Raw genomic sequence first — 27,421 nt, forward strand, 5'->3', positions numbered from 1 at the left:
ATCATTATGTAATGTCCTTTTTTATCTCTTATTACTTTGTTTTGAAGTCTATTTTGTCTGATACAAGTACTGCAACAACTGCTTTTTCTCCCTATTGTTTACATGAAATATCTTTTTCCATTCCTTGACTTTTAGTCTGTGTGTGTCTTTGGGTTTTAGGTGAGTCTCTTGTAAGCAGTATATAGATGGGTCTTGCTTTTTTATGCATTCTATTACTCTGTGTCTTTTGATTTGTGCATTCAGTCCATTTACATTTAGGGTGATTATTGAAAGGTATGTACTTATTGCCATTGCAGGCTTTAGATTCATGGTTACCAAAGGTTCAAGGGTATCTTCTTTACTATCTAATCGTCTAACTTAACTCACTTATTAAGCTATTAAAAACACAGTCTGATGATTCTTTATTTCTCTCTCTTTTTTTCCTTCTCCTCCATTCATTATATGTTAGGTGTTTTAATCTGTACTCTTTTATGTTTCCTTTGACTGCTTTTTTGCATGATTGTTTATATTTTTTGCCTTTAATTAGTATTTGGTTGGTCTGCTTTCTTTGGTGTGATTTTATTTCCTCTGGTGACATCTATTTAGCCTTAGGTGTGCTTCCATCTAGAGCAGTCCCTTTAAAATATACTGTAATGGTGGTTTGTGGGAGGCAAATTCCCTCAACTTTTGCCTGTCTAGGAATTGTTTAATCCTTCCTTCATATTTAAATGATAATCGTGCTGGATACAGTAATCTTGGTTCAAGACCCTTCTGTTTCATTGCATTACATATATCATGTCATTCTCTTTTGGCCTGTAAGGTTTCTGTTGGGAAGTCTGATGATAGCCTGATGGGTTTTCCTTTGTAGGTGACCTTTTTTCTCTCTGTGGCTGCCTTTAATACTCTGTCTTTGTCTTTGATCTTTGCCATTTTAATTATTATATGTCTTGGTGTTGTCCTCCTTGGGTCCCTTTGTTGGGAGATCTGTGGGCTTCACGGTCTGAGAGACTATTTACTCCCCCAGTTTGGGGAAGGTTTCAGCAATTATTTCTTCAAAGACACTTTCTATCCCTTTTTCTCTCTCTTCTTCTCCCGGTACCCCTATAATGTGAATATTTTTGCGTTTGGATTGGTCACACAGTTCTCTTTATATTCTTTATTCTTGGAGATCCGTTTATCTCTCTCTGCCTCATCTTCTCTGTATTCGTGTTCTCTGATTTCTATTCCATTAACGGCCTCTTGCACCTCATCCAGTCTGCTCTTATGTCCTTCCAGAGATTGTTTTATTTCTGTATTCTCCCTCCCAACTTGATCCTTTAGCTCTTGCACATTTCTCTGAAGGTATATCAGCATGGTTATGACCTTTATTTTGAATTCTTTTTCAGAAGAATTGGTTAAATCTATCTCCCCTGGTCCTCTATCTGGGGTTGTCTGGATGATTTTAGACTGGACCAAACTCTTCTGCCTTTTCATCATGTTAGAGGTAGTCGTAGGCAGGTAGTGCATGTGTCAGCTGGGAGAACAAAGTCCCTTCCTGCTTGCTGGTTTCCCTGCCCCTCTCTGCTGCCTGTGTCGGTTTCCCACACACCAGGAGCAGCCCTCAGAGTAGCCCAGATCCCTGTGGGGAGAGGCCGGCATGCCGGGTGTGCTCTCATGCGAGAATGGCACCCCTTCGTGCCTTGCCCTGGCTTCCTCTGCCTGCGCAGGGCAGCTGTTCACCAGTGGCGGCCCCGCGTCTGGCCCGGGCTGCTATGCACCAGCAGGAGGCTCTGGGTGGCTGCTCTGGGTGCGGCGGCTCCCAGGCTGTTCTTCCAGGGCCACACCAGAGGGGAATCAATGGCTGTTTTTTGCTGTGAGAGGCTTCAGAGCTGCGATGCCACCCAGTGGGTTAGGGTGTCTGAAGTTCCTCAGGATTTGCAGCTTGCTGGGCCAAGTGTGCTGGGTCGGTTCCATCCAGCTGTGAGGCCCCTGTCCCTTTAAGACTTTCAAAAGTCTTTTGTCCCAGGGGAGCCAGCTATGGGGACCCACTTGCAGATTTTACTTTTCTGTTTCCCTAATATCCAGCACACCATGCACTGTGTGTCTGCACTCCCAGTGGAGACTACTAGGGCTGTTTATTTAGCAGTCCTGCACTTCCACTCCCTCCCCACTCTGACTCCTCTCCTCCCGCCGGGGAGCTGGGGTAGGGGGCATGCTCGGTTCTCACTGGGCCAAGGCTTGTATCTTACCCCCTTCATGAGGTGCTGAGTTCTCGCAGGTGTAGATGTAGCCTGGCTATTGTACTGTATCCTCTGGTCTCTCAGTTAGGCATAGTTTTATTTGTTGAATTTTCAAAAATATATATGGTTTTGGGAAGAGATTTCCACTGCCCTACTCATGCCATCTTCCCCTCTCTCCCGTGCCTGTGCCCTGGCTTCTACGGCTGCTACCAGGTGACACCTCCACAGTGCTTGACCCCGGTGGCCAGTGGGCGTCCGTTTGTGGGTCCCACAGGCTGAACCATTTTTTTAATATAAGGATGTCCCATGAAATTTTTTGAATATGCTGATATTGAAAAAGCATTTGCTTTTTATCTGAACTTCAAATTTCACTGGGATCTCTATAATTTACCTGGCAACGCTTGCCTTAAGAAAGCTGTTTAACATTGATTAACTCAGTTGTTTCAACATTAGTTTGAGCAAGAAACTTTATGTTGTTGACACATCCTAATATCTTGAGGAAGTTCCATGGAACATTATTTTAAGAACAGTGAGAACACTTTTCAGCAAGAAAGTGAATACATTAGTTTGAGATCATACTCCAGGCCACAGTGATCTCTCCTCCTTTGAACTCCTCAGGGCACTTAACAATCAATGCCACATGATTTCAGTTAATTGTCCACTGATGTAAGTTGACTTGTTTTACAAAATAATGGAACAGCTCTTTAATGACAGGGATTGGGTATCAAACTTTTTTCAAATCCTCCACTGGGTATAATATTTGTTATCAACATAATATTCTAACTGAAAGATGATTTATTTCTGATTCATAATTTATAAAGGAGCCTGCTATGCCAATTTGCTAATCTAAGATGTAAAGCAAAATGGAATATAATTGTTTTTAAAAGTATGCTACCTTACTTTCTCAGGCTGGTGACCCTTCATTCCTTTGCTACCAGCTTTCCATTTTCATTTATCAGCATTATTTATTTTTTTCTCCCTGTAAAGAAATATAACAATCTGGGGATCAAGTTTTTTCTTCTCCACATCTGATGATCAAACACTTGAGTCATTGTTCAGTTCAGGCCATGAACACTTCCTTATATTCATGCGTGTCAGATCATTACACAGCACTTGGTCATTTTGATGTTCTTGTTCCTCAGTTTGGAAGAGGGAAGCAGGTGTCTTGCTTGTGCTGAATGTAATACTAATGACACCAATAAAGGAGTGTCCCTTGAGCCAGCTATATTTAAGGGAAAGCTCTCACATAAAATAATGAAATATAATTTATTTATTAAAGAATAAAAACTGATGACCTGGTATGTGGCTGCATTTTTCCCACTGCTGAGTAACTCAGCTCTGTTCAGTTTCTATTCTTGTATCAACATCCTTAAAACCTAGAGGAAAGAGAAAACGCTTAACCCAGTGAAAACGTGGAAAAATAAGTGTTATAGGAAGTCTCTAGCAGCCTTAACTTTAATATCAAAGGGGACTTTTATCCATTCTGAGCATTTATTATATGTTTATCTTTTTTATTGCAAATAAAGTTCTTATCAGGTTTCACATTTATTCATCTGGGCCCTAAGCAAGAAATTAAACTTAAGATCTTCTTCTCTAAATGGGTTTCCAAGTGCTGGTATAAAGTATGACAGATTTGACAAACGGGCTCAATAAAAGGGGTCACCACTTTGCTCCCCTAAAATGAAGAGGTTGCTCATGTCCTCAGTGAGAGAGCAGTTGTCCTATTTTTATCTTTTAGTTTACACTATTACATCATAAGTGTTGAAAAATATTTTACTATATGTATTTTAACACCAACCGTTTAAATTATAATGCTCAGTCAAAACACTTTCTCCCTGGATTACAAAGAGGTGCTCATATTTAACTGACAATCTGTATTTTTAATACTTGCCCTATTTAATTTCATTCCCAATTAGGATTTCTCATACCTACTTAATAAATTCTTAACAGTGCATCTCTTCAGACCGAGCAAAATGTAGATATCATTCAGATGTGAAGACCTATTACAAGATTGAAAAAGATTTCTAATGCAATTATCATTCATTTTTGTAGCATGTGATTTAAATCAGAAAAAGAAATGACAAATGGTTTGACAGATTCTACTCATATACACCAAAACATAACACACTTCAACTAGTTTTTGGCTATTATGGGCCTTAACATGCAATGTGACCTTGGTCTGAAAAAACACGTTCCGTTAGCACAGAAACTTAATCATAAGAATTCATAAGTAGAATCCTTCTTCTTTACTGCCCTTTTCTAGGACTGGAAAATTTATTGCTTGTGGGACAGGTAGGATATGTACAATGGGACAAATAGAGACCAGGGTTATCTCATCAGTGTGAAAACTGCTGCTGAAAATCGATGTGACCTCTGCTACACTGTCATCCCAATTCCCACCCTCTGTGTCCTATTTGTCTTTTGGTAAAAGCTTAGATCTGTGTGCTGTCTCTATGTGTCTCTCTTGGGCTAGATTATCAAAATGAATCATTGCCTGGATACCTCTTATATTTCTATTTATTTTCCTGGTCTTGACTAGGTCTGATGAAATATGATTCTTTTTGCATTTGATTCGCACCACAACAAGCAGCACCTAATTCAGTTGTGTCTCTCTCTTTAAAGAAGAGTAATACTATTTTGAAACTTCAATTTACTGTACAGCAACTTTACAAACCATGGACCATGCAACCTGTCTTTATAGTCAATAGTAATTTTCCTTTCAGCCAATTTGATGACATATCTTTCATATTTCCAAATAGAAGAGTTCTGGTGATTTTAATGTAGTTGTAATTTTGTTTTATGCATATGGAATATATTACTTTCTTTTTCAGGCATCTTATTTGTAGGATGTCCCTCAGATTCTTATCACTGAGATTATGTGTATGTAGAGTGAAACATAACAAGGAATTCATTAATTTTAAGAACTCTGCCTTGATACAAAATATTTATTTAGAGAAAACATTATGTTACCTCTGAATCTGCTGAAAGTTAGTTTTATTACTTTGTAGCACTTTGTTATATAAAAACAGATCTTCCAGGTTACAAAATTCTTAATTTAATATTTATAAACATCAATATAAAGGTGTAGAACCTCCCCAGTTATTATTAATATTGATAGATCATTATGAAGTCATTCTATATACTAAATGTACTCTTGTGCAGAAGACAAAGTACTATACAGACTTTTAAGAATACAAATAAAGCATAATATTGCTCAGTTAGATATTGAGAAATGTACTTTAGAAACATTAGAGCTGCTGCCTAAGACATATTTTAGGATTCATTTTTTTTAATGAGGTGTTTCTAATGATCAAACTTCATAGCTTAAATAGATCACAGATTTGTGATAATGTGCTTATTCCCTCTGGAATACTTCACCTCTTCCAAAACTACCACTGACAAGGAAAGAAAGAAGGAAGGAATGTTCTAAAAGAGGTTATTATTTCTCAATTTTACTTAAAGCAACTCCTGAAAATATGTTCATTTCATTATACCTTCCTGTGGTAAAAGAAAATTAGCAAGTGAGTTCATGCATTTTATTGAATTCTTTAAAACTGATAAACAAATATCCTTTATGACATTTTGAATTCAAATATTATGAAATGATTTACTAAAATGACCATTTAGCAACTTTTATCTCCTATAGGTTTTGGAAAATTAATAACTGTAAAGATGATCTATATTAAGAGCATTGTATTCAAAGATAATGTTATCCCGTTAAGTAATCTCACAGGTTTCCGCAATTTATGACACAGTTTCCCCAAACAAGAAATCTACAGCAAACCATGATGACTGTAAATCAATGGGGTTCAAGACTCTGTACACTATATATAAAGGCTTCTTGGAACTGAAAAGTGAGGTCTAATTGTGTGTCAAATCCATATTCATATCCCTACAGGAACCAGAACCAATAGCTAGATTTTTGTTCCCAAACCATGTGAAAACTGGTTAGGTCTAGAATCCAGTCTAGCTTTTTTTCTTTTTTTCACTGAGCGAGTCTTAAGAAATATATGGGGTCACTGAAAAATTTTCTGACCAGAGAAATGCATGTCTTCAAACTCTGCTTGTACCCAGTTGCTGAAGTAAAGAGATTGTGGTGAGTAATTTTGTTTGAGGTGCTATGATTCACCCCATCATGCACTGCTGTTGAAACCATTTAAGAATACCAGGGTGTGTATAGTACATTCCAAGATTACCTATTTGCAGCAGTTTATTTTTACATATGTCAAACATAAATCAATTCCTAATTGTAGAGGAAACTTTGCTACCTAATTCATTCATCTCACATAGAAGACTTTCAACCACAATGCAGGTAGATCGCAAAGCAGTTAGCTTCTCAAAGAGGAGATTCCTTTTGTAATTATGTGTATATGTCCAAATCAAATCTGAAACATCTTATTAGACTAAAATTTTCCTGTGTGTTTATCTAAAGCTAAGAGAGAATCTCATTAATGCAATGCAAATGTGTAATATACTTCCAAAAATAAACTTGTGTTTCCGCACCATAAGTATTTTTTTTTCATAAGGAATATTCTTCAAAATAAAAGGTGACATTAGAAACAATCCAATACCCATCAACTAGTGAATGATTAAACAAAAAGTGATGCATACATGCACTGGAATACTTTTCAGCACTAAAAAGGAAGAAGGCGCCGATACATGCCACAACATGGACAAACCTCAAAAACGTTATGCTGAGTGAAAGAAGCCAGACATAAAAGACTACATATTGTATGATTCTGCTTATGTAAAATATCCAGGAAAGATAATCCTGTAGAGACAAAAAGTAGATTAATGGTTTCCAGGGGTTGAGAGTGGGAAAGGAGATTAACTGTAAAAGGGCATGAGGGAAATTTGGGGGTTATTGAAGTGTTCTAAAATAGATTTGCAGTGCCGTAAATTTAATAACAATCATTGAAGCATACACTTCAAATGGTTAGCACACATAGCGTAGGTGGGGCACGGGGAAGGCAGTATAGCACAGACAAGACAAGTAGTGACTCTATAGCATCTTACTACGCTGATGGACAGTGATGGTACTGGGGTATGTGGTGGGGACTTGATAATGGGGGGAATCTAGTGACCACAATGTTGCCCATGTGATTTTATATTACTGATACAAAAATAATAAAAGAATGGAGATGATAGATAATAGATATAGATAAAAGATAGATTTGAAGAAAAAAATAAAAAGAAATTTAAGCTTTACCAGGAGGTGATATTATTTAATTGAAAGGTATTCATAAACATATCTAAATTTCATGCCTCTTTAGCAGTAAATATTTCATTTCACTGATTCTTTACTGAGATATTTGTGTTAAGAAACTAGAGGCAGCTGGGAAATAGGTATGACTTCCAATTATGAGTGTTCCATCATTTAGTTTTAGAAACAAAATTTTTATAGATGCCACTAGAGGTGAAGGAAACAGTGAATATTTTGAGCTGATAATTTGTAAGCCTTCTGATATTAATTTTGTTTCTTGCAGAGGAGGTACCAGTTCAAATTCCCATAATGAAGTCACCCTTGGACAAGATCCAATTGGCTCCTGGGCAGGCACTGCCTCCTGGATTCCCTGGACCATTCATTTTTGCTGATAGTCTGTCCTCCGTGGAGACTCTGTTGACCAACATTCAGGTCAACAATATTTCTATAAACAAAATAAATGTAATACAAGACGTTAGCACCTATATAAATTATATCATATTTTAGAAATTAAAACAGATAAGATGAACTGTATGTCATCTGCTGTACTTTGACAGGGTCTGCTGAAAGTGGCTTTGGATAATGCTCATATTCAGGAGAAGCAGATTCAACAAGAAAAAAAGGAACTGCGAATGGAGCTCTATAGAGAGAGAGAAGTTAGAGAAAACCTTGAAAGACAACTTGCAATTGAACTTCAAAGCAGAAGTAAGTTTAACAAGTTCAAGTACAGAGTGAATATTGCATTGGAGATGTTTTCAGTAATAACTGAATTAGTGTCAGGTATAGCTTGGAAATGCTGAAAACAAATTACAATCTAAGAATCAAATACTATGTGTAATCCTCAAGGAAAGATATTTATACTATTTCTCTTTGAAATAAAAGGTAATGAATGAGATCTACATTTTAGGCCCACTGCAGATTTGGAAACATGAATATTCTTATTCTCTCACAATTTCATAAAGTATACCTAGATATAAATAATCCAACAATTCCTTATATGTGAAATTCTTACTCTTTGTCAGGAACAGTGCTAGATTCTCGGGGTATAAGATAAATAAAACTCAGTCCCTGTCCTTGAAAGATTTATATTTTAGATGGCTAGCATAACCAACCAATTAATTTCTAGGCAAAGTGACAAGAGCAAGGAGGCACATTACATATGGTTATGTAGAGAGAGATTTAATTCAGTTTGTTCAGGTGGAGGGTAGATGGTTGAGGAAGCCTTCCTGATTCTGACACCTGAACCTAAGTCTTGAAAAATCAGTAGGCCAAGAAAGGGCATGAGAGTACCTGAGTGATTTGAACATTCTAGACGGAGGTATCAGCAAGCACAGACATGGAGGTAAGAAGCCTCATACATGGACAACTATTGACAGTTTGTTATTACCATGACTTTGAATTTTATGAAGTGAATAGTAGGAGATGATGTGGAAGCTAAATTATGAAGAACATTTTTAACCATGTGAAAGATTAGCTTAGACTTTGTCTTGTAGGCAATGGAAAGTATGAAAAGATACGCAGAGGAATGATTTTGTCTGTTTTCAATAGATAGACCACTCCATCATTGGAAATAAATTAGAGGAGCTTTGGAGTAAAAACAGAAACAAGGAAACCTTGTAAAAGGAGATTGCTGTCACCCAAAGCAGTGGTGATACAAAAGTGAGTTAAGGTAGCTCAAGTATGGATAGAGACAAAAGGGAGAGAATGGAGAAATATTGTTCACAAATAGAATTAACTTTCCAACCATGGGTAGATATTTGATTATCTACAGATATGTATAATGAGTCTACACTGGCTCATTATCAAAACCCAAGAAAAATAAAAAATTTAACCAATAATTTCCATCTCTTCCTTAAATTTACCATAAAATACTAACAGCAGAAAAAATGACTATTGTGAATTTCAGCTTCTTTCTCTTTGCTTAATTTTTCTATGGAAGAATCACAAAGCAAAAATTAAGTAAAGCTGTTCAAGAGTGAGAAGGAAAGGTAAAGAAATGGAGAGAAATTCTAAAACTTGGGTGATGCCACCCTGAACAAGGAAGAATGACTCCAGTTGACTCCACTGTAATTTACAGTAACTTTATACTACTCCGTAGTAGCATATTATATTCTGAAATTTGTGTGAAGAAACTGAAAACGTACTGGATATTTTTGTTAGAGCCTAAGAATTATTGATCCAGCTCAAAATGGAAATTCAGCCATTGCATTTAAAAAGAACTGAAACTCTTCTCATCTTGCAAAGTCATTAAATACTACTAAGCAAAGGCTAAATTGTCTTTTGAAAGTTTGGAGAAATTGTTTTGAAATAAATTTTTTAAGTTTATTTCTGGTATTTGGTATGCAAAATAAATTATTATGATTAGTAGTCATAAAAAGAACATTTCTTTAGTAGGGAGAATTTTTATACTAAGGAACCAAATAATTATGTTAAATATAATAACTTTCAAATTGACTTATGAAACTCTACTACATATAGTAAAATTGGCTTCTAATTTTTAGGGATCTACTCATTGATTTCTGTTTACTAACTTTGCACACACTCTTCAGGTCTGTCTTTATAATTGCTACCACATCTATTGTTTCCAAAAAGTCCCACACATGGTAAATGTAATATTGTATCTGTTATCAAGTTTACTCCAAGGTATTGTATTTAATTACATTTATTATGATATAATAATAATAATAGTAATAATAGCACTACTACATTACTACCACTATTACTACTGCTGCCATTACTAACATTACTATTACTTCTACTACTAACAAATGCTTATCAGCTGTCTGCTATGTGCTCAGCACTGTTTCTAACATTTTACATATAGTGACTAATTATAGGAAATGGTTCTGTTATCTTCACTGATTTAGAGAAACTATCTACTTCATATCTATGAATCTCAGTATCTTCATCTGTTATAATAGTTGAACTGGATAATCTCCTAAATTCCTTCCTAATTCCCTAAATATCTCATTCTCATTGTACTCAACTTTTTATGACAAAGTGTGAACTGTTTGTATGAAGTCATATTATTGAAAAGAAAGGGGAGGAAAATTGATATTATGATTGTAAAGTAACATCTGTCCAAGTAAATAAAAAGAATAGTAACATTTATACATACAAAAAGGACATATATATGGAATCCCTGTGGCTATCTTTTTCTTTCCAATTAAAGGAAGCAATGTTTCACACTCAAATTAAATATTCCACCTAACTACCTTTATATTGTTAGCCAGAATGTTAATTGAATTAAATACACATATACATACATGATAATATTCCTTGCAGATTAAACTGTTAGAATTGTGGAATGATAGAGCTACAAGAGAGCTTGGAGGCCACCTGTCTTGGCCCTTGATCAACTATATGGTTCCCAGGCTTTGAAACAACTCCCTATGTGGTCTTTGGCCCTCAGGCTATGAAAAGTCCTAGCTGTGTGATCTTGTGTAAATTTCTTGACTTTTCAAGGATTCAGTTTCCTCATCTATGAAATTGAGATAATAATATTTTCTCAAGTTTTTGTAAGGCTTAAATGAGATATAGTCCCAGTATAGTAGCTTCTAATGAAATCGTAGTTTTTTTATTTATATGATTTTAAATCTAATACATTGCTTACAATATATGGAATCATAAATTTCAAGGGAATCAACATATAGAATATTTTTGAGCCTATAATCTTACTGTAAGCAAAATTTTATCTTATCAAGGAGGTTACATTATACATTATTTGAAAAAATCTAGGTTTCTGATTTTAATAATTTGTGAAATGCTCATTTTGAATGATAAGTACAATTACAATAGTAATATATTTTTATGTTCAACCTTATTGAACGGTCTTTCATCAAAAATAATAAAAACCATACATTCTCAGTCTTTGTTCCAAGATTTCCATTTTATTACCTTAGATCTCTGAATTTTTGTCACAGGAAAATATGAATTTACCTGGGTAACTGACTCTCTTCAAGTTGCTAAAGGTCATTTATATGAAAAGGCATTGAACTGTGAGATAAGTACAATTGAAACTCAAATTAGCATTATATTCAGTTCAATCAAAGTATTTTAATTATATTGACTAATTTTAACATTTTTAAGTGTCATGTAATTTATTATTTTTCTTAATGTTCCTTGAATGTTTTTCTGTTGCCATAATGTCAGTATCTTAATTTTTTAAAACTGATTTAGGAAGAATGTGAGGGCTAGTCTGCTTAGAACTAATGTATTCTATTTGAGAAATTATCACAGGTTTCAAGGTTTCAAAGTTTAGAAGCAATCATACATTGGGGTACTTAAAGTTCTGGTTAAGATACAAAGCCTTGAGAGTTCAGGTATGGTTGTCCTTTAGCTCTTCATTACCTTTTCTGCTTGTGCAGGAAATGCTATTGTGCTTTCACAGGATGCTTAATATAACCATTGCTTAAAGTTATTTTCTTTAAAATGATAGATAGATAGATAGATAGATAGATAGATAGATAGACAGATAGATAGATAGATATGGAGAGTTTGATGGTATATGCATATATTGAAAGAGATAGATATTTGCCCATACAACTGTTAATATTTCAGAAATACAGTCTGAGTTCAGAGAGGCCTCAGTAGCACAAAAGGCTTTGTACACTTGATACTGTAAATTTTAAAAGACCATGTTTTGCAACCCAATAAATATTTTTGGATTTTTTTTTGCATTTTGAAGTATGAATAAGCAATAAACTGATGAGTAATAAGAATATCTTTCTTAAGAGATTTATAAAATATTTGATGCTATTATTAGATGCATGTTGTTCATCAAAGTAGAAAATAATTTTCTACTACTACTACTACCATTATATAAATATATGTGTATTATAGAGCATACACACTGGTAAGGTGAAAGCACAAAGAAGTCAATTGTATGACTGAGCCTCTATTGTTGAGTGTAATGATTATCGGAACCAAAAGAAGCTTATCATATGTCTACTGATACATTTATTTCTCTCTCTTTGTATCTATATCTATGGTTTATAATCCATCAAAACTGGCAACTATTTCATTGACCAAACATTTACCATTTCACATTCTAGCTACCATGCAAAAGCGCCTGAAGAAGGAGAAAAAAGCCAAGAGAAAACTGCAGGAAGCCTTGGAATTTGAATCAAAGCACCGTGAGCAAGTGGAGCAAGCACTTAAACAAGCCACTACTAGTGACAGTGGCCTGAGAATGTTGAAAGGTAATGTCTGATTAAACAGAACCTGATTTAAAAAGTGAAATGAAGGAAGTAGGGAAGGAAGGGAGAGAGGGAGGGAGGGAGGGAGAGATGAAGGAAGGAAGGAAGGAAAAGATTTTATCCAGGAATAAGTAAAAAATCAATTTGAGGCCAAGTACTTTAGGTCATTAATTAAATCTACCAAAATAATCTCTATTCTGGGAGATATAAATAGCCTAGTAATAACAGGAAATCCTGCTGACTTGCAGTAGAAGCAGTAATACTGATAACCTCCCTGCACCTAAAGTGTGTTTTAAATCCATTCATGTTAAAATATGCTGATGTTTAGTGTACCCTCTTTTAATGAGCTATATAAGATGCTGGTTCCTTTAATACAGAGTGCATCAGTGTTAAGGCTTAAGGAGCACCTTGCTGGAAAAGAATCTTCTAAGTAAATCACTGGAGATCTTGTGAGAAGACGTGCTTCCATCATGACATCTCTGATTTCCAAACTTTTGATTCCATTTTTAATTATGAAATCCTACAACATAGTTTCATCTCATAGAACATTCAGGTTCTTTCATAGCACACTGAAAGCACTTATATTTAAATTTTTAAGTGTGTATAACAAGGATGAGCCTAAGATTCATATACATGCATGTACCCTTACATCCCCCATACACACACATGACACACACATGAACTAAAAGGGGGTTGCTTCAGTGTTCTATACTAAGAATGAATAAAGAATTTTGCACAAATGTTCAATAGTATTGTTTCCTTTCCAAAAGTTCAGTTCCCTTTTTACTGTGACTGCCTTGAATCAGTGCTCACAACCAATAAGAAATGTAGTGCTAAATTATTAGCTCCTGACAACCATGCCTCACTGAGACACAGAAGAGAGAGGGTAAAAAATATTCTCTCATACAATGGGACAACTTTTGCTTATCGAACATCTTCAAAATAATATTTCTGACAAGCAATGGGAAAAATATTCTGTGCACTCTTACTATTGAGGCCTCCCTGAACTTGTCATTCTGAGGCAATTTGACATTTTTTATAAATATTTGAAATCCACCTACAAATGAGCTCCATTCGAGCTCTAGTGTTCTCTATTACAAAGGAAAACCAGCAGTTTCTACAGAGTGATGGGTAGCTTGTACTCAAATCACTTCCTTCTCACATTAATCCTTGATGACATTGAGTGATACACTGGCATCTGTTAACATTACCCAAGGGTGTCCGAGCAAATGTGTACATACATAAATGCTCATATTAAGCTGTGCTTCATGTTATGAATAGCTTTGAGATAATCACATTTCATATTTAAAATTGAAAATAAAAACCCAACTCCTTGTTTGGCTCAAATTTTTTAAAACAATTCATGTAGCCCTTTGTGCCTAGAGCCAGTACTACATAAAAACCACAAGCCCTAACTTGTGGTTTGGTGTTCACAAGCACTTAACAAAGAGATAATCTCATCATCTATCACATTTTACAAATAAAAAAATACACCGTAAGGATGAGATACTTCCACGTATGCTATTGTGTCCATCTTTTCTTTATTCCACAGTCAGAGTGTGCTACCTGATAGTCTAAGGAGAATTTTATGGACAGATTATTTTCCTGAGATGTATCTCTAGAGAATAAAATGAATAAAGAATATCATATGCCATATACCTGGAAATACCTGTCCAATTGTAGAATTCAGCTACAATTTATAATCCTCCCAAATTAAATGTACATAAACAAACAAATAAACAAACAAAACTTCACCCAAGGTTTTGTGTTATCTATAGGACCAAAGTACTGACTTACTGAGAGTTTTCACTTTCAATGGAAACAGGAAAAACAGGATTGTACCTTCATTTTAAATGTCACTTCTTTCAGATACTGGAATTCCAGATATTGAAATAGAGAACAGTGTGACTCCTCATGACAGCACTGCTATGCAAGGTACAGTGGACAGTGTACTTCTCTCTATAACTTAATATGTGTTTAATATATGACCACTGGGGTTGAAGTGGGGACGAGCTCCTATTTTGATCATTTTCATATGTGTAAGACAAATAAGTCTAACTCTTCTTATTTTATGACAGAGGAAGTGTGCAGTGTTTTTTGAGATTATATACATAGGGACTAATGATTTTACATATATGTGAGCAAATTTCTTATATGTTTAGCTGTTAAAAGGATGTGTTAGGCATTCTAAAAATGCAACTGTGAATAATATTTACCTTTCAGCAGTGTACAATAGTATACTTTTAAAAATCTAGTTACTTTAACAGATACAGTAATCACAACCTATCAGTATTTTGAAAGTGTTCCGGACAACATTTGTTATCAACCCTTAAATTCGAATGCTAATTTTAGGTAATTTTAAAACCACCTAAACATGGAAATAAGAGCAATACTTGGAATTCATGATTTGCAGGATTCCCATAAATGCTTATATCCTTTAAAATATTTTTAAAATATTTACAGTAAGAAAATAGATGAAACAAATCAACATAGTCTCATTGGAGTGCAAAAGCACCTAAAAATAAAAACTGAATTGGACCATTGCAGTTTTTCCAGTGTGATTTTAACACAGTTTTCTAGCCTTTCATATGTAGATGATATTTGTTTTCACATTTATTGTGAGAAAAAGGGACTCATTCTAATAAAAGGAAAAGGTTTCTCCATGTGAAAACGATTTCCTAACTTTCAAAAAGAAAGACAGCTGTGGGAATGTTGCTTGCTGGAGGTTTAACTAATTAGTGCCTTACCACAGTGTGATGACTGGATCGACAGGAAAGCAGCAGAACTGGATGTGACCAAAAGATCCATTCGGGTTCGTCTAAGGGTCACCATTTTATGTGGTAGCTTCAGAAAATTTAAGAAACATTTATGTCGTTTTGCATGTATCTTTACAAAATGAGGGGTGTCAGAGCTCACGGGTCTTCTGGTAATGCCTAATTCTGCTACAGTTAGGTAAACCCAACTAATGCATTAGATTTGCTGGGTGTGAAAGCATGCATGTTTAGTGCAAAGAAGCTTTTGCTGTTTCTTATTCCTCTTTTGCTTGCCTGCTTTCTTCCCTCAACTTAAAGACTGTGTCTCTGTGAGCAAAGCCAATTTGGATGGGACTCAGTGTTTGTCCAATCAATTCACCACAGTGAAATTCATGGAGACCCACTAGCTGTGAGCTATGACTATTTAAGGTTGTCACCACGTATCAGGGCCAAGGTAGGGTTGAGTAAGCCTGAAACATCTGATCCCTTCTGACTCTGCTACACACAAATATAGACCCAGTCTTTAAGGAGCACTGAGCTTGATTGTGCCCCTCCCTTGAGTGGAATGACAAGGTCAGCTTTGGAACTGGATGGGGTAAGCCAAACATACCGTTAGTGGGTTCTATATCATCCTTTATCTTATACTCAGTTCATTGCTGTTTGTTTAGTTTATGCTGCCTTTAGTCCACAGTAGTATTAATCTTTCCCACTTCTGAGATAAATATAAGCTTTTGAACTGTCCTAAAGTTATTTCAACAAACAACAGATCTCTTATCCATGGGAGGTCAATTAGGTGATATGAACAAAAGGTAGATTAGCTCTCCACTGGCCTCATTTTTTTTTATTTTAATAAAGTCTGTAAAGAACAGGTTTTGCATATTAACTTGTGATTAGGGGAGGACACATTTAATATTTGTTTTCACTAAACATACTTTTCATAAGTTTTTGCTGACTAAACATGAGAGTATTAGATACACCTTTAACAGTATTGAGATGGAACTTATTTTAAAGCAAGGGAATTAGCCCATTTTGTGAAATTACAAATCAAACTGTCTACTATTTGTGCTTAATATTGTCAATATATAGTCAAATATGGTGGGTTAATAATTCCATATTGAATGCCTTTTAGGCTATGTTAAATAATATTCTTGATAAATGTGATAAAAATGGAAAAGTGCACATTCTTGCCTCTCTTACCACAGCATTTAAGCACTGTAAATGATAAAATGCTCATCATCAGTTTATGAAAAACTAGAGTGAATGTCTTGTGTTAATGTGACAGTAGAATATCAATTCAATATCTAAAAGAAATTATTTTTGAGCAAAAAAAATGATTTTTTCTATAGCCAGGGGAATAGGTGCCTCAAAATGTTATCAGAACTAATCTTAAATATAGCCCACCCAAATCAGCCAATTCAGTAATTACCTGAAAAATTCCAATAATTTAAAAATTTAAAATTTAAATTTAAATATTACTAAGATGCTCAGAATTAAAAGATAACTTTTATATATATCTATGAACTTCAGAAAGTGTAAACTTCTTGGAAAACATAAAATGCAAGCTTAACCATTATTTTTCCATTCTTCTTAATAATTTTGCTCTTGTGTGTTATAATTCTTTTGTTTTGTGCCTTATTTTGATGCTGTTCATTTTTTCCACTTCCCTCAATTATCCATTTTTTAACTTGGAAGATTATTTCCTAACATTGTTTATGAGGGTTAACTCATGCATGTCAATCTAATGCCATTTCCAATCCTCATCTCCATCACAGCAAAGGATTCCAGCATCGAAGTTTTTTCTCTTCCTGCTGTCAATAGCTCTGCTGGATAGAAACCTATCATTCACCTAGTGCTATCCCTTTTTAGTTCAATTGGTTCCTCTGCTGTGACATGTCTTTAAGAGAGTTTAAATAGGACTTGAAAGAATGTTGCATGGCTATCCTTAGAAATAATGAAGTCATGTACAGTTTTATGATAACTTCCACATACATTTTAGTACAAACTGCCCATGTACTAGGATTCTTACATGTATTCTGAATCTCTCCAACTTAGATATTTCGCGTCTCTCATATGTTGAATGTTGTTTGAAAGACAAGATAGCATGCATAAACACCTTCTGATAAAAGGATTTCTATGTCCCTTTTATTTCAGCAGTTGGTGATAGTAACTCCTCCTGAATATTTTAATGTGATCAAACTGAATACGCACTCACTCTGATAACTGTGTCCACTACTGCTGGAGGTGAAGAATTCGGTGGATCATATACACTAATATCCTCCCATTCAGATTCCCGTAACTCAGTTGGGGGCTGCAAGACAGCACATCAACCATCTTATCAACCAATCTCCGTTTCACATAAAATAAACATACCGGGTGTCATTAAGTGCACCTTCATATCAATGAATTTTGTAAATGACATTCAAGTACCATTTGCATAGTGCATTTTTGCTGATAAAAGCAAATTAAATTAGCACAACTACGAGTGTGCTGATAAAAACTAAAACCGAACAGCAGTACCATTAGCTAACAAAGTAATATTTTCTCTTTACTGCGTTCTGCCATTTAGTTATTATCCTATTGGAAATCTAATTATAATCCTTTTACTCCCTAGTCAAACTTCACAGTTTTTGCAAGCTTAGCACTGACAAGTGATTTCATTACATTTGATTGCCCGTGCCCAGATTGACTTAACTTCACTTGGAGACCTAAAAGCCCTCTCAGTTTCTCAGATTCCCTGTTTGCACATTACAGCAACAGCTCCTTTAATTAATTAGCATGAACAGCAGTAACATGAACTGCTGAACAGAAAATAACATCATTTTATGATCGCAGGGAGACTTCTCCTTTTGCATGTTTATACCTTGGTTAACTTTTGTATGACTATATTTCATTGTTAGGGGCTACTGGTACAGTTGACAGTGCGTGTTACTTAAATTTTTGAAAACTGACATTATCATCTTAATAATAGCAGATAAAACAAGCCCAGAATATGAAGCCCCTAAATTTTAGAAAACAGGCAACAGCCTTCATGAACAGACATTTTAGTAATAAAATAAAATAATAAAAAAATTCAGGGGAGATAACATCATAAAGTACAAGGACACCATGACACATTGCTCCTGTTTCTGCCACTGCATTTGGTTGTGAAAAAAAACAAAATAAGTAAGTAAATAAATAAATATACCTGGGAACTGCTTTTTACCAAAGGAATGCCAATCTCTGTGAATAATTTTTACTTTGGCTTTTTTTGCTTCCATGTTTGACAATGACACAAAATGATTAACACTGGAATATATTTTCCATAAATATGATGGGACCTTAAGTAATTTCCCTTCTTTTTGCTGCTAACACACCAGAAGTAGATATTAAATCCAACCTACATGTCTTAAGTAAAACAAATTTTCATGTAAAACATAAACCTACTAAAACTTTTTCCCCCTCTGAAGCATTTTTGTTCAGAAAAAAATGTGGAGATCATTCAGGGAGTATAGACTGACCGTTCTGAAATATAAAATGCGTGATCTCACCTATGCAGCACTTGGTGAAGATGGCACTGAAGAATCAAAAGCAAAGTGACTAAAGTGTCATTTGACTCTAAAACACCTCTATGTTAAAAAAGACACATTATATTTTACAGGGTAGTTGAATACACGTATACTTACAGAATTGTAGTATATATTTGTACTATATATACCTTCTCCTCCATTCTCTCAAAATCACTTTGAGCAGTGTCTACCCTTTCTTGACTTTTCAAAACTGCATTCTATCCTCTCTTTGCTGCTTGCTTGGTAACCTAGAACAGCATTCCTCCTAGATGCCATGCAAATATTCATTGAAAACAGTTACCCTAGAGCTAAGATGGTCACTGCAGAATTTGGTAGAAGATCACTGGAAGTAATGGCAGGAGCATGTAAAGGAACTGGATAAATCACAAATGATTTCTTGCATGTATTGATATGACAATAAAAACTATAAGGGAAGCAGATAGAATTTCTTTTATTTATTTATTTATCTTTTATTAACATATCATTGATACACAGTCTTATAAAGGTTTCACATAAAAAACACTGTGATAACTACAGTCACCCATATTATCAAATCCCCCCCCCAACCCCATCGCAGTCACTATCCATCAGCGTAGTAAGATGCTATAGTCACTACTTGTCTTCTCTGTGCTACACTGTCTTCCCCATGACACCCCCAACACCATGTTTGCCAATCATAATGCCCTTTAATCCCCTTCACCCTCCCTCCCTGCCCTCCCTTTCCCAACTCCCTCTCTTTGGAAACCCTAGTCCCTTCTTGGAGTCTGTGAGTTGGCTGCTATATTTTTCCTTCAGTTTTGCTTCATTGTAATAGTCCACAAATGACAGAAATCATTTGGGGCTTGTCTTTCTTTGCCTAACTTATTTCACTAAGCATAATACCCTCTAGTTCCATCCATATTATTGCAAATGATGGGATGTGTTTTCTTTTCATGGATAAATAGTATTCCATTGTGTATATGTACCACTTCTTCTTTATCCATTCAGCTACTGATGGGCCCTTGGGTTGATTCTATATCTTGGCTAGTGTAAATAGTGTTGCAATAAACATAGGGGTGCATATGTCTTTTTGAATTTGGCTCTTGTTTTCATTGGGTACATTCCTGGGAGTGGAATGCCTGGGTCAAACAGTATTTCTATTTTCAGTTTTTTGAGGAACCTCCATATTGCTTTCCACACTGGTTGGACTAATTCACATTCCTATCAGATATGTAAGAGGGTTCCCCTTTCTCCACATCTTTACCAGCATTTGTTGTTCCTTGCCTTTCGATGTTGGCCATCCTAACTGGTGTGAGGTGATATCTCATTGTGGTTTTAATTTGTATTTCCCTGATGATTAGCGATGTAGAGCACCTTTTCATGTGCCTGTTTGACATCTGAATTTCTTCTTTGGAGAAGTTTCTGTTCATATATTCCACCCATTTTTTAATCGGGTTATTTGTTTTTTGGGTGTTGAAGCGTGTGTGTTCTTTATATATTTTGGATATCAACCCTTTATTGGATATGTCATTTATGAATATATTCTCCCATCCTGTAGGATGCCTTTTTGTTCTACTGATGGTGTTCTTTGCTGTACAGAAGCTTCTTAGTTTAATGTAGTCCCATTTGTTCACTTTTGTTTTTGTTTCCCTTGTCCGAGAAGATATGTTCAGGAAAAAGTTGCTCATGTTTAGATTCAAGAGATTTTTGCCTATGTTTTCTTCTAAGAGTTTTATGGTTTCATGACTTACATTAAGGTATTTTATCCATTTTGAGTTTACTTCTGTGTATTGAGTTAGAAAGTAATCCAGTTTCGTACTCTTGGATGTAGCTTTCCAGTTTTGCCAACGCCATTTGTTGATGAGGCTGTCATTTCCTCATTGAATATCCATGGCTACTTCTCATATATTAATTGACCATGTATGCTTGGATTTATATCTGGACTCTCTAATCTGTTCCATTGGTCTATGGGTCTGTTCTTGTGCTAGTATCACATTGTCTTGATTGCTGTGGCTTTGTAGTAGAGCTTGAAGTCAGGGAGCATAATCCCCTAGCTTTATACTTCCTTCTCAGGATTGCTTTAGCTATTTGGAGTCTTTTTATTGTTCCATATGAATTTTAAAAACATTTGTTCTAGTTTGTCAAAGAATGCCATTGGTATTTTGATAGGGATTGTATTGAATTTGCAGATTGCTTTTGGTAGGATTGCCATTTTGAGAATATTAATTCTTCTTTTCCAAAAGCACAGGATGTATTTTGATTTATTGGTGTCTTCTTTAGTTTCTCTCATGAGTGTCTTGTAGGTCTTGCACCTCCTTGATTAGATCTATTCCCAGGTATTTTATTCTTTTTGATGCAATTGTGAATGGAATTGTTTTCCTGATTTCTCTTTCTGCTAGTTCATCAGTAGTATATAGAAATGAAGCAGGTTTTTGTCTATTGATTTTGTATCCTGCAACTTTGCTGAATCCAGTTATTAGTTTCTGGGTGAAATTTTTAGGATTTTTTATGTACAATATCATGTCATCTGCAAACAGTGACACATTAACTTCTTCCTTACCAATCTGGATGCCTTTTATTTCTTTGTGTTGTCTGATTTCCATAGCTAGGGCTTCCAGTACTATGTTGAATAAAAGTGGGAAGAGTGGGCATCCTTGTCTCGTTCCCAATCTTAAAGAAAAAGCTTTCAGTTTCTCACTGTTAAGTATGATGTTGTCTGTGGGTTTGTCATATATAGCCTTTATTATATTGGGGTACTTGCCCTTTGTACCCATTTTGTTGAGGGTTTTTATCATGAATGGAGGTTGAATTGTGTTGAATGTTTTTTCAGTATCCATGGAGGTGATCATATGGTTTTGGTCCTTTTTTGTTGATGTAGTTTATGATATTGATGGATTTTAGAATATTGTACCATCCTTGCATCCCTGGAATAAATCCTACTTGATTATGATGAATGATCTTTTGCTGTATTTTTGAATTTGATTTGCTAGTATTTTGTTCAGTATTTTTCCATTTGTGTTCATCAGGGATATTGGTCTGTAATTTTCTTTTTTGTGTTGTCTTTGTCTGGTTTTGGTATTAGAGTGATGCTGGCCTCATATAATGAGTTCAGGAGTATTCCCTCCTCTTCTACATTTTGGAAAACTTTAAGGAGCTTGGCTATTATGCCTTCACTGAATGTTTGGTAAAATTGAGTCATGAAGCCATCTGGTCCATGGGTTTTGCTCTTAGGTAGTTTTTTGCTTACCAATTCAATTTCATTGCTGATAATCAGTCTGTTCAGATTTTCTGCTTCTCCCTGGGTCAGCCTTGGAAGGTTGTATTTTTCTAGAAAGTTGCCTATTTCTTCTAGGTTCCCCAATTTTTTATCATATAATTTTTCATAGTATTCTCTAATAATTATTTTTATATCTTTGGTGTCCATAGTGATTTTTCCTTTCTCATTTCTGATTCTTTTTATGTGTCTAGATTCCCTTTTTTTCTTGATAAGTCTGTCTAGGGGTTTACCTATTTTGTTAATATTCTCAAAGAAACAGCTCCTACTTTTATTGATTCTTTTGATTGTTTTGTTCTTCTTGATTTTATTTACTTATGCTCTGATCTTTATTATGTCCCTCCTATTGAATTTGGGCCTCATTTGTTCTTCTTTTTCTAGTTTCATGAATTGTGAGTTTAGACTGTTCATATGGGATTGTTCTTTCCTGAGGTAGGCCTGTATTGCAGTATACTTCCCTCTTGACAGGGCCTTCACTGCTTCCCACAGATTTTGCAGTGTTGAGTTATTGTTTTCATTTGTCTCCATATATTGCTTGATCTCTGTTTTTATTTGGTCATTGATCCACTGATTATTTAGGAGCATGTTGTTAAGCCTCCATGTGTTTGTGGGCTCTTTTATTTTCTTGGCATAATTTATTTCTAGTTTCATACCTTTGTGGTCTGAGAAGTTGGTTGGTATAATTTCAATCCTGAATTTACTGAGGCTCTTTTCTTGTCCTAGTATATGATCTTTTCCTAAAAATGTTCCATGTGCCCTTGAGAAGAATGTGTGTCCTGCTGCTTTTGGATAGAGTGTTCCATAGATGTCTGTTAGGTATGTATGTTGCAATATGTTGTTAAGTGCCTCTGTGTCCTTACTTATTTTCTGTCTGGTTGATCTGTTCTTTGGAGAGTGTGATGTGTTGGAGTCTTCTAAAATGAATGCATTGCATTCTATTTTCCCCTTTAATTCTTTTAGTATTTGTTTCACTTACGTAGGTGTTTCTATGTTCGGTACGTAGATATTTATAATGGTTATATCCTCTTGTTGGACTGTTCCCTTTATCATTGTGTAATGTTCTTCTTTGTCTCTCGTGACTTTCTTTGTTTTGAAATCTATTTTGTCTGATACAAGTACTGCAACTCCTGCTTTTTTCACCCTATTAGTTACGTGAAATATTTTTTCCCATCCCTTCACTTTTAGTCTGTGTATGTCTTTGGGTTTGAGGTGAGTCTCTTGTTGGCAGCATATAGATGGTTGTATTTTTTTATCCATTCAGTGACTCTATGTCTTTTGATTGGTGCATTCAGACCATTTACATTTAGGGTGATTATCAGTAGGTATGTACTTATTGCACTTGCAGGCTTTAGATTCATGGTTACCAAAGGTTCAAAATTAACTCCCTTACTGAGAGTCTAACTTAACTTGCTTAGTAAGCTATTTCTAACACAATCTAAAGGTTCTTTTCTTTTTCCTCCCTTCTATTCCTTCTATACTCTTTGTGCGTCCCTTGACTGACCTTTGGGGTAGTTGATATAATTTTGTATTTGATTAGTAATTAATTGGTCTACTTCCTTTACTGTGGTTTTATTTTCTCTGGTGACAGCTTTTTAGCCTTAGGAGCTCTTCCATCTCTAGCAGTCCCTCAAAAATAGACCGTAGAGATGGTTTGTGGGAGGAAAATTCTCTCAACTTTTGCTTATCTGGAAATTGTTTAATCCCTCCTTCAAATTTAAATGATAATCTTGCTGGGTAAAGTATTCATGGTTTGAGGCCCTTATGTTTCATTACATTAAATATATTATGCCCTTCCCTTCTGGTTTCTTCTGAGAAGTTTGATGATAGCCTGATGGGTTTTCCTTTGTATGTGATCTTTTTTTCTCTTTCTGGCTGCTTTTAATACTCTGTCCTTGTCCTTGATCTTTGCCGTTTTAATTATTATATGTCTTTGCATTTCCTCCCTTGGGTCCCTTGTGTTGTGAGATCTGTGCACCTCCATGGCCTGAGGGACTATATCCTTCCCTAGATTGGGGATGTTTTCACCAATTACCTCCTCAAAGACACTTTCAATCCCTTCTTCCCTCACTTCTTCTTCTGGTACCCCTATAATGTGAATATTGTTCCATTTGGATTGGTCACACAGTTCTCTTAACATTCTTTCATTCCTAGAGATCCTTTTTTCTCTCTGTGCCTCATCTTCTTTGTATTCCTGTTCTCTAATTTCTATTTCATTTACAGTCTTCTCCACTTCATCTAATCTGTTTTTAAGTCCCTCCATTGTATGCTTCATTTCAGATGTTGTGTTTTTCAAAGTTTCTATCTCTTTCTTGAATTCCTCCTTGAGTTCTTGAATATTTTTCCATAGCTCCATTAGCGTGTTTATGATTTTCCCATAATCCCTCTAATGTCTGACATGCTATACACTTTACAGAAGAGCTTTTCACTTTAAAACGGGAATATCAGCATTCCTGTATCTTCCAATACAGTACAAGACATCAAAAGGAAGGAAATTAATGATTGATGAGGGGAGGACAGGAAGTAGTCTGTGGAACCCCTAGAGAAATATGTACTGCATACACATATTTGTATGTGTATGTGACTCATACACATATTTGGCTGAGTTAAAATGATAAAACAAGTCAGTAGACACATAACGCTTGCTGTTTCCAAACACAAATCCAGGTACTAAAAGATAAAGATTAGAATGTTGTCTAGAATACCCCATGAGCTTGTTGTGTAATCTCAATGAGGATGTATTTTTTAAATTAACAAGAATGACCTTAAGTACAGGAATTTCTGGTGTGACTTCTTTGCAGAGGACAGCAAACCTTCAGATACAGCATCCTTTGTTGACAAGCCCATCTTAGTATGATCTTATAACATAAATCTCTGTGATAGATATGAGTATATGCACTGGATATAACTTATTTAAAAAGCCAGTGCAGAAAATGGGAGGGTACAATGAATCTCATAGTTAGCCTGGGATATAGAACTGGAAGACTCTACCAACGACAAAAGACGAAAAGGTACTTGAAAGTAGAAGGGGCAGGAGCTTACTAGTCTCTATCTGCTTTATGTTAAAATCTTCTTCAGGAATATTGGTGAGTTCGGTTTCATTTGGCCCTCTTTCTGATGTTTGTGGGATTTTGGTTTGCACAAGTTTCTTCTGTCGTTTTATATTTGTAGTAATAACTTGGTGTAGGCAGCACCCAGTAGTGCCTAGAAGCTTTACTCTCTAGAGCTGCTCAGCCCCTGGAGCAATGGCAGGGTTCACAGGTGAGTGGTGCTGGTATCTTCTGGGTGGAGAGAGCTCTTTCTTGCTTCCTGTCATACTGCCTGCCTCCATTGTCTGGGCCAGTGAGCCATGTGCACAGGGAACAGCCTCTTGGATAGGTCCCTGAAGCTGCCATAGGAAGGGCTGCCCTCCAGCTGGCCTAGAGTGATGGCAGGGGTTGCTGTCGAGCTGCACTCATGCATGCCTGGACAAAAGAGCTCTTTCCTGCTTCCCAGATGCACTGGCTGTCTCCATTTCCAGGGCCAGTGGGCTGAGCATGCAGGGAGGAGACTTTATGCTATGCCCTTTCTGCCATAGGTGGGGCCACTTTCTGGCTGGCCTGGCATAATGGCAGGGGCAGCAGGTTTGTGAGGTGGTGCTGGCCAGGAGGAAGGAGAAGCAGGCTGCAAATTGCACTGGGGGGCCTCAGACTTGTGTTTCCAGAAGGGGTATGCAGCACCTTAAGCTCCTGAAAGTTCCCAACATGATGGGCTGAGTGCACCTGGACAATTTTGTCCACCTGTCCTTTCTCCTGAGCAGGAAGCTCTGTGTAATCCTTGCCCCTTTAGCAGCCCTCTCACTGGTGGAAAGTCTCTCAGAATGCCCACCTTTCTTTTGTTCAGAGTGGCCAATTGTGGGTACCTGTTCTCCACAAGGAGCTGGGATCTCAGTCTGAGTATTCCACCTGTCTTAACTTTCCAACCCATCTAGAGCACCATGTAATGTAGGTTCGTGCTCCCAGAGCAGATCTTCAGGGCTGGGTGTTCAGCAATCCTAGGCCTCCACTCCCTCCCCGCTCCGTTTCTCTTCCTCCTGCTGGTGAACTGGAGTGGGGGAAGGGCTTGGGTCCCACCGGATGGCGGCTTTGGTACTTTACCCTTTTCCATGAGGTCTGCTATATTCCCCAGTAGGCAGTCTGTTGCAGCCTTCATTCCGTTGCTCTTTCAGGATTAGTTGTCATTGTTATATTTTCATATTATGTGTGGTTTTGGAGGAGGTTTCTGTCTCACCTCTTACATGACCATCTTTATGCCTCTTCCCAGTCTGGAATTTCTTTACAGGCATTTCTACTAGTTTGCATGACAGTGTGCAGTACATATTTCTCTAGGGGTTCCACAGACTACTTCCTGTCCTCCCCTCATCAATCATTAATTTCCTTCCTTTTGATTTCTTGTACTGTATTGGAAGATACAGGAATGCTGATATTCCCGTTTTAAAGTGAAAAGCTCTTCTGTAAAGTGTATAGCATGTCAGACATTAGAGGGATTATGGGAAATTGGTTCTCTTTCCTCTTAAATGCTTGTTTTGAGAGTTGGAGTCTTTTACTTCCCCAGGAAACTTCACTGCAACTCCATCATAGAGTGAGAAAAAGCTCTAGCATACACCTCACAAAGGGCATAGCATCTTTCTCTTAGTAGCAGCATGTATTTTTCCTTACAAGGTTCATTAGATAGTCTGAGTCTTTTTACCTTCATCCCCAGGAGATATTTGTCTCTCATATTCTTCATCCTCCACAGGATTTTTATCTTGATTGATGGCATCTCCAATACCATATCATACCTCTTACTATGAAATAACCTGTCAGATTATAGCACACATTATGCTTCTAGTTCTTTCTAAAGAGGAAGTGAAGAGCTTACATCACTTAATAATTTAGGGCCAGGTTGTTGTAGGGTGCCTGTGCTACTGAACAAAATATTTGCAATGACTGAAAGGCTGTCACACTAATTATGATAACACAATATCTCATATGCAGGTCTAAGACTTGTAATTCCAGCTATATATCACTCACATAACAGAAGAAATTGTAGGTGTAGTGACAGCAAGAGTGTGAGACTTGGAAGCCCAAAATAGGTTGTTCTGCTACTCAGCATTTCAGAGTCTACAGAAATAACTCGTTAATTTAACAGGTGATTCTCAGAAGGGTTGAACTTAACTCCTATAACCACTTAGCTAATTACTTTATGTCCCACCTTCTTTATTTGCAATACAATTTTTTAAGCTTAGGATTCACT

The 27,421-nt window shown here is 36.1% G+C and overlaps 1 protein-coding gene across 2 annotated transcripts in view; it reads left to right on the plus strand.

The window, feature by feature from the left end:
• DACH2 (dachshund family transcription factor 2) overlaps positions 1–27,421 on the plus strand; it is a 722,046-nt gene that overhangs the window by 685,555 nt on the left and 9,070 nt on the right. For both annotated transcript variants that reach the window (XR_012127367.1, XM_073227574.1), the window contains exons 9-12: positions 7,685–7,833; positions 7,959–8,106; positions 12,456–12,602; positions 14,469–14,534. Coding sequence is in view for 1 of the 2 variants with exons in the window: in XM_073227574.1 (XP_073083675.1) it covers positions 7,685–7,833; positions 7,959–8,106; positions 12,456–12,602; positions 14,469–14,534 (510 nt within the window). In the remaining variant the exon portion in view is untranslated. The remainder of the gene's footprint in view (positions 1–7,684; positions 7,834–7,958; positions 8,107–12,455; positions 12,603–14,468; positions 14,535–27,421) is intronic.

Source organism: Manis javanica, chromosome X, assembly GCF_040802235.1.
Source record: "Manis javanica isolate MJ-LG chromosome X, MJ_LKY, whole genome shotgun sequence".
Classification (NCBI taxonomy): Eukaryota; Metazoa; Chordata; class Mammalia; order Pholidota; family Manidae; genus Manis; species Manis javanica.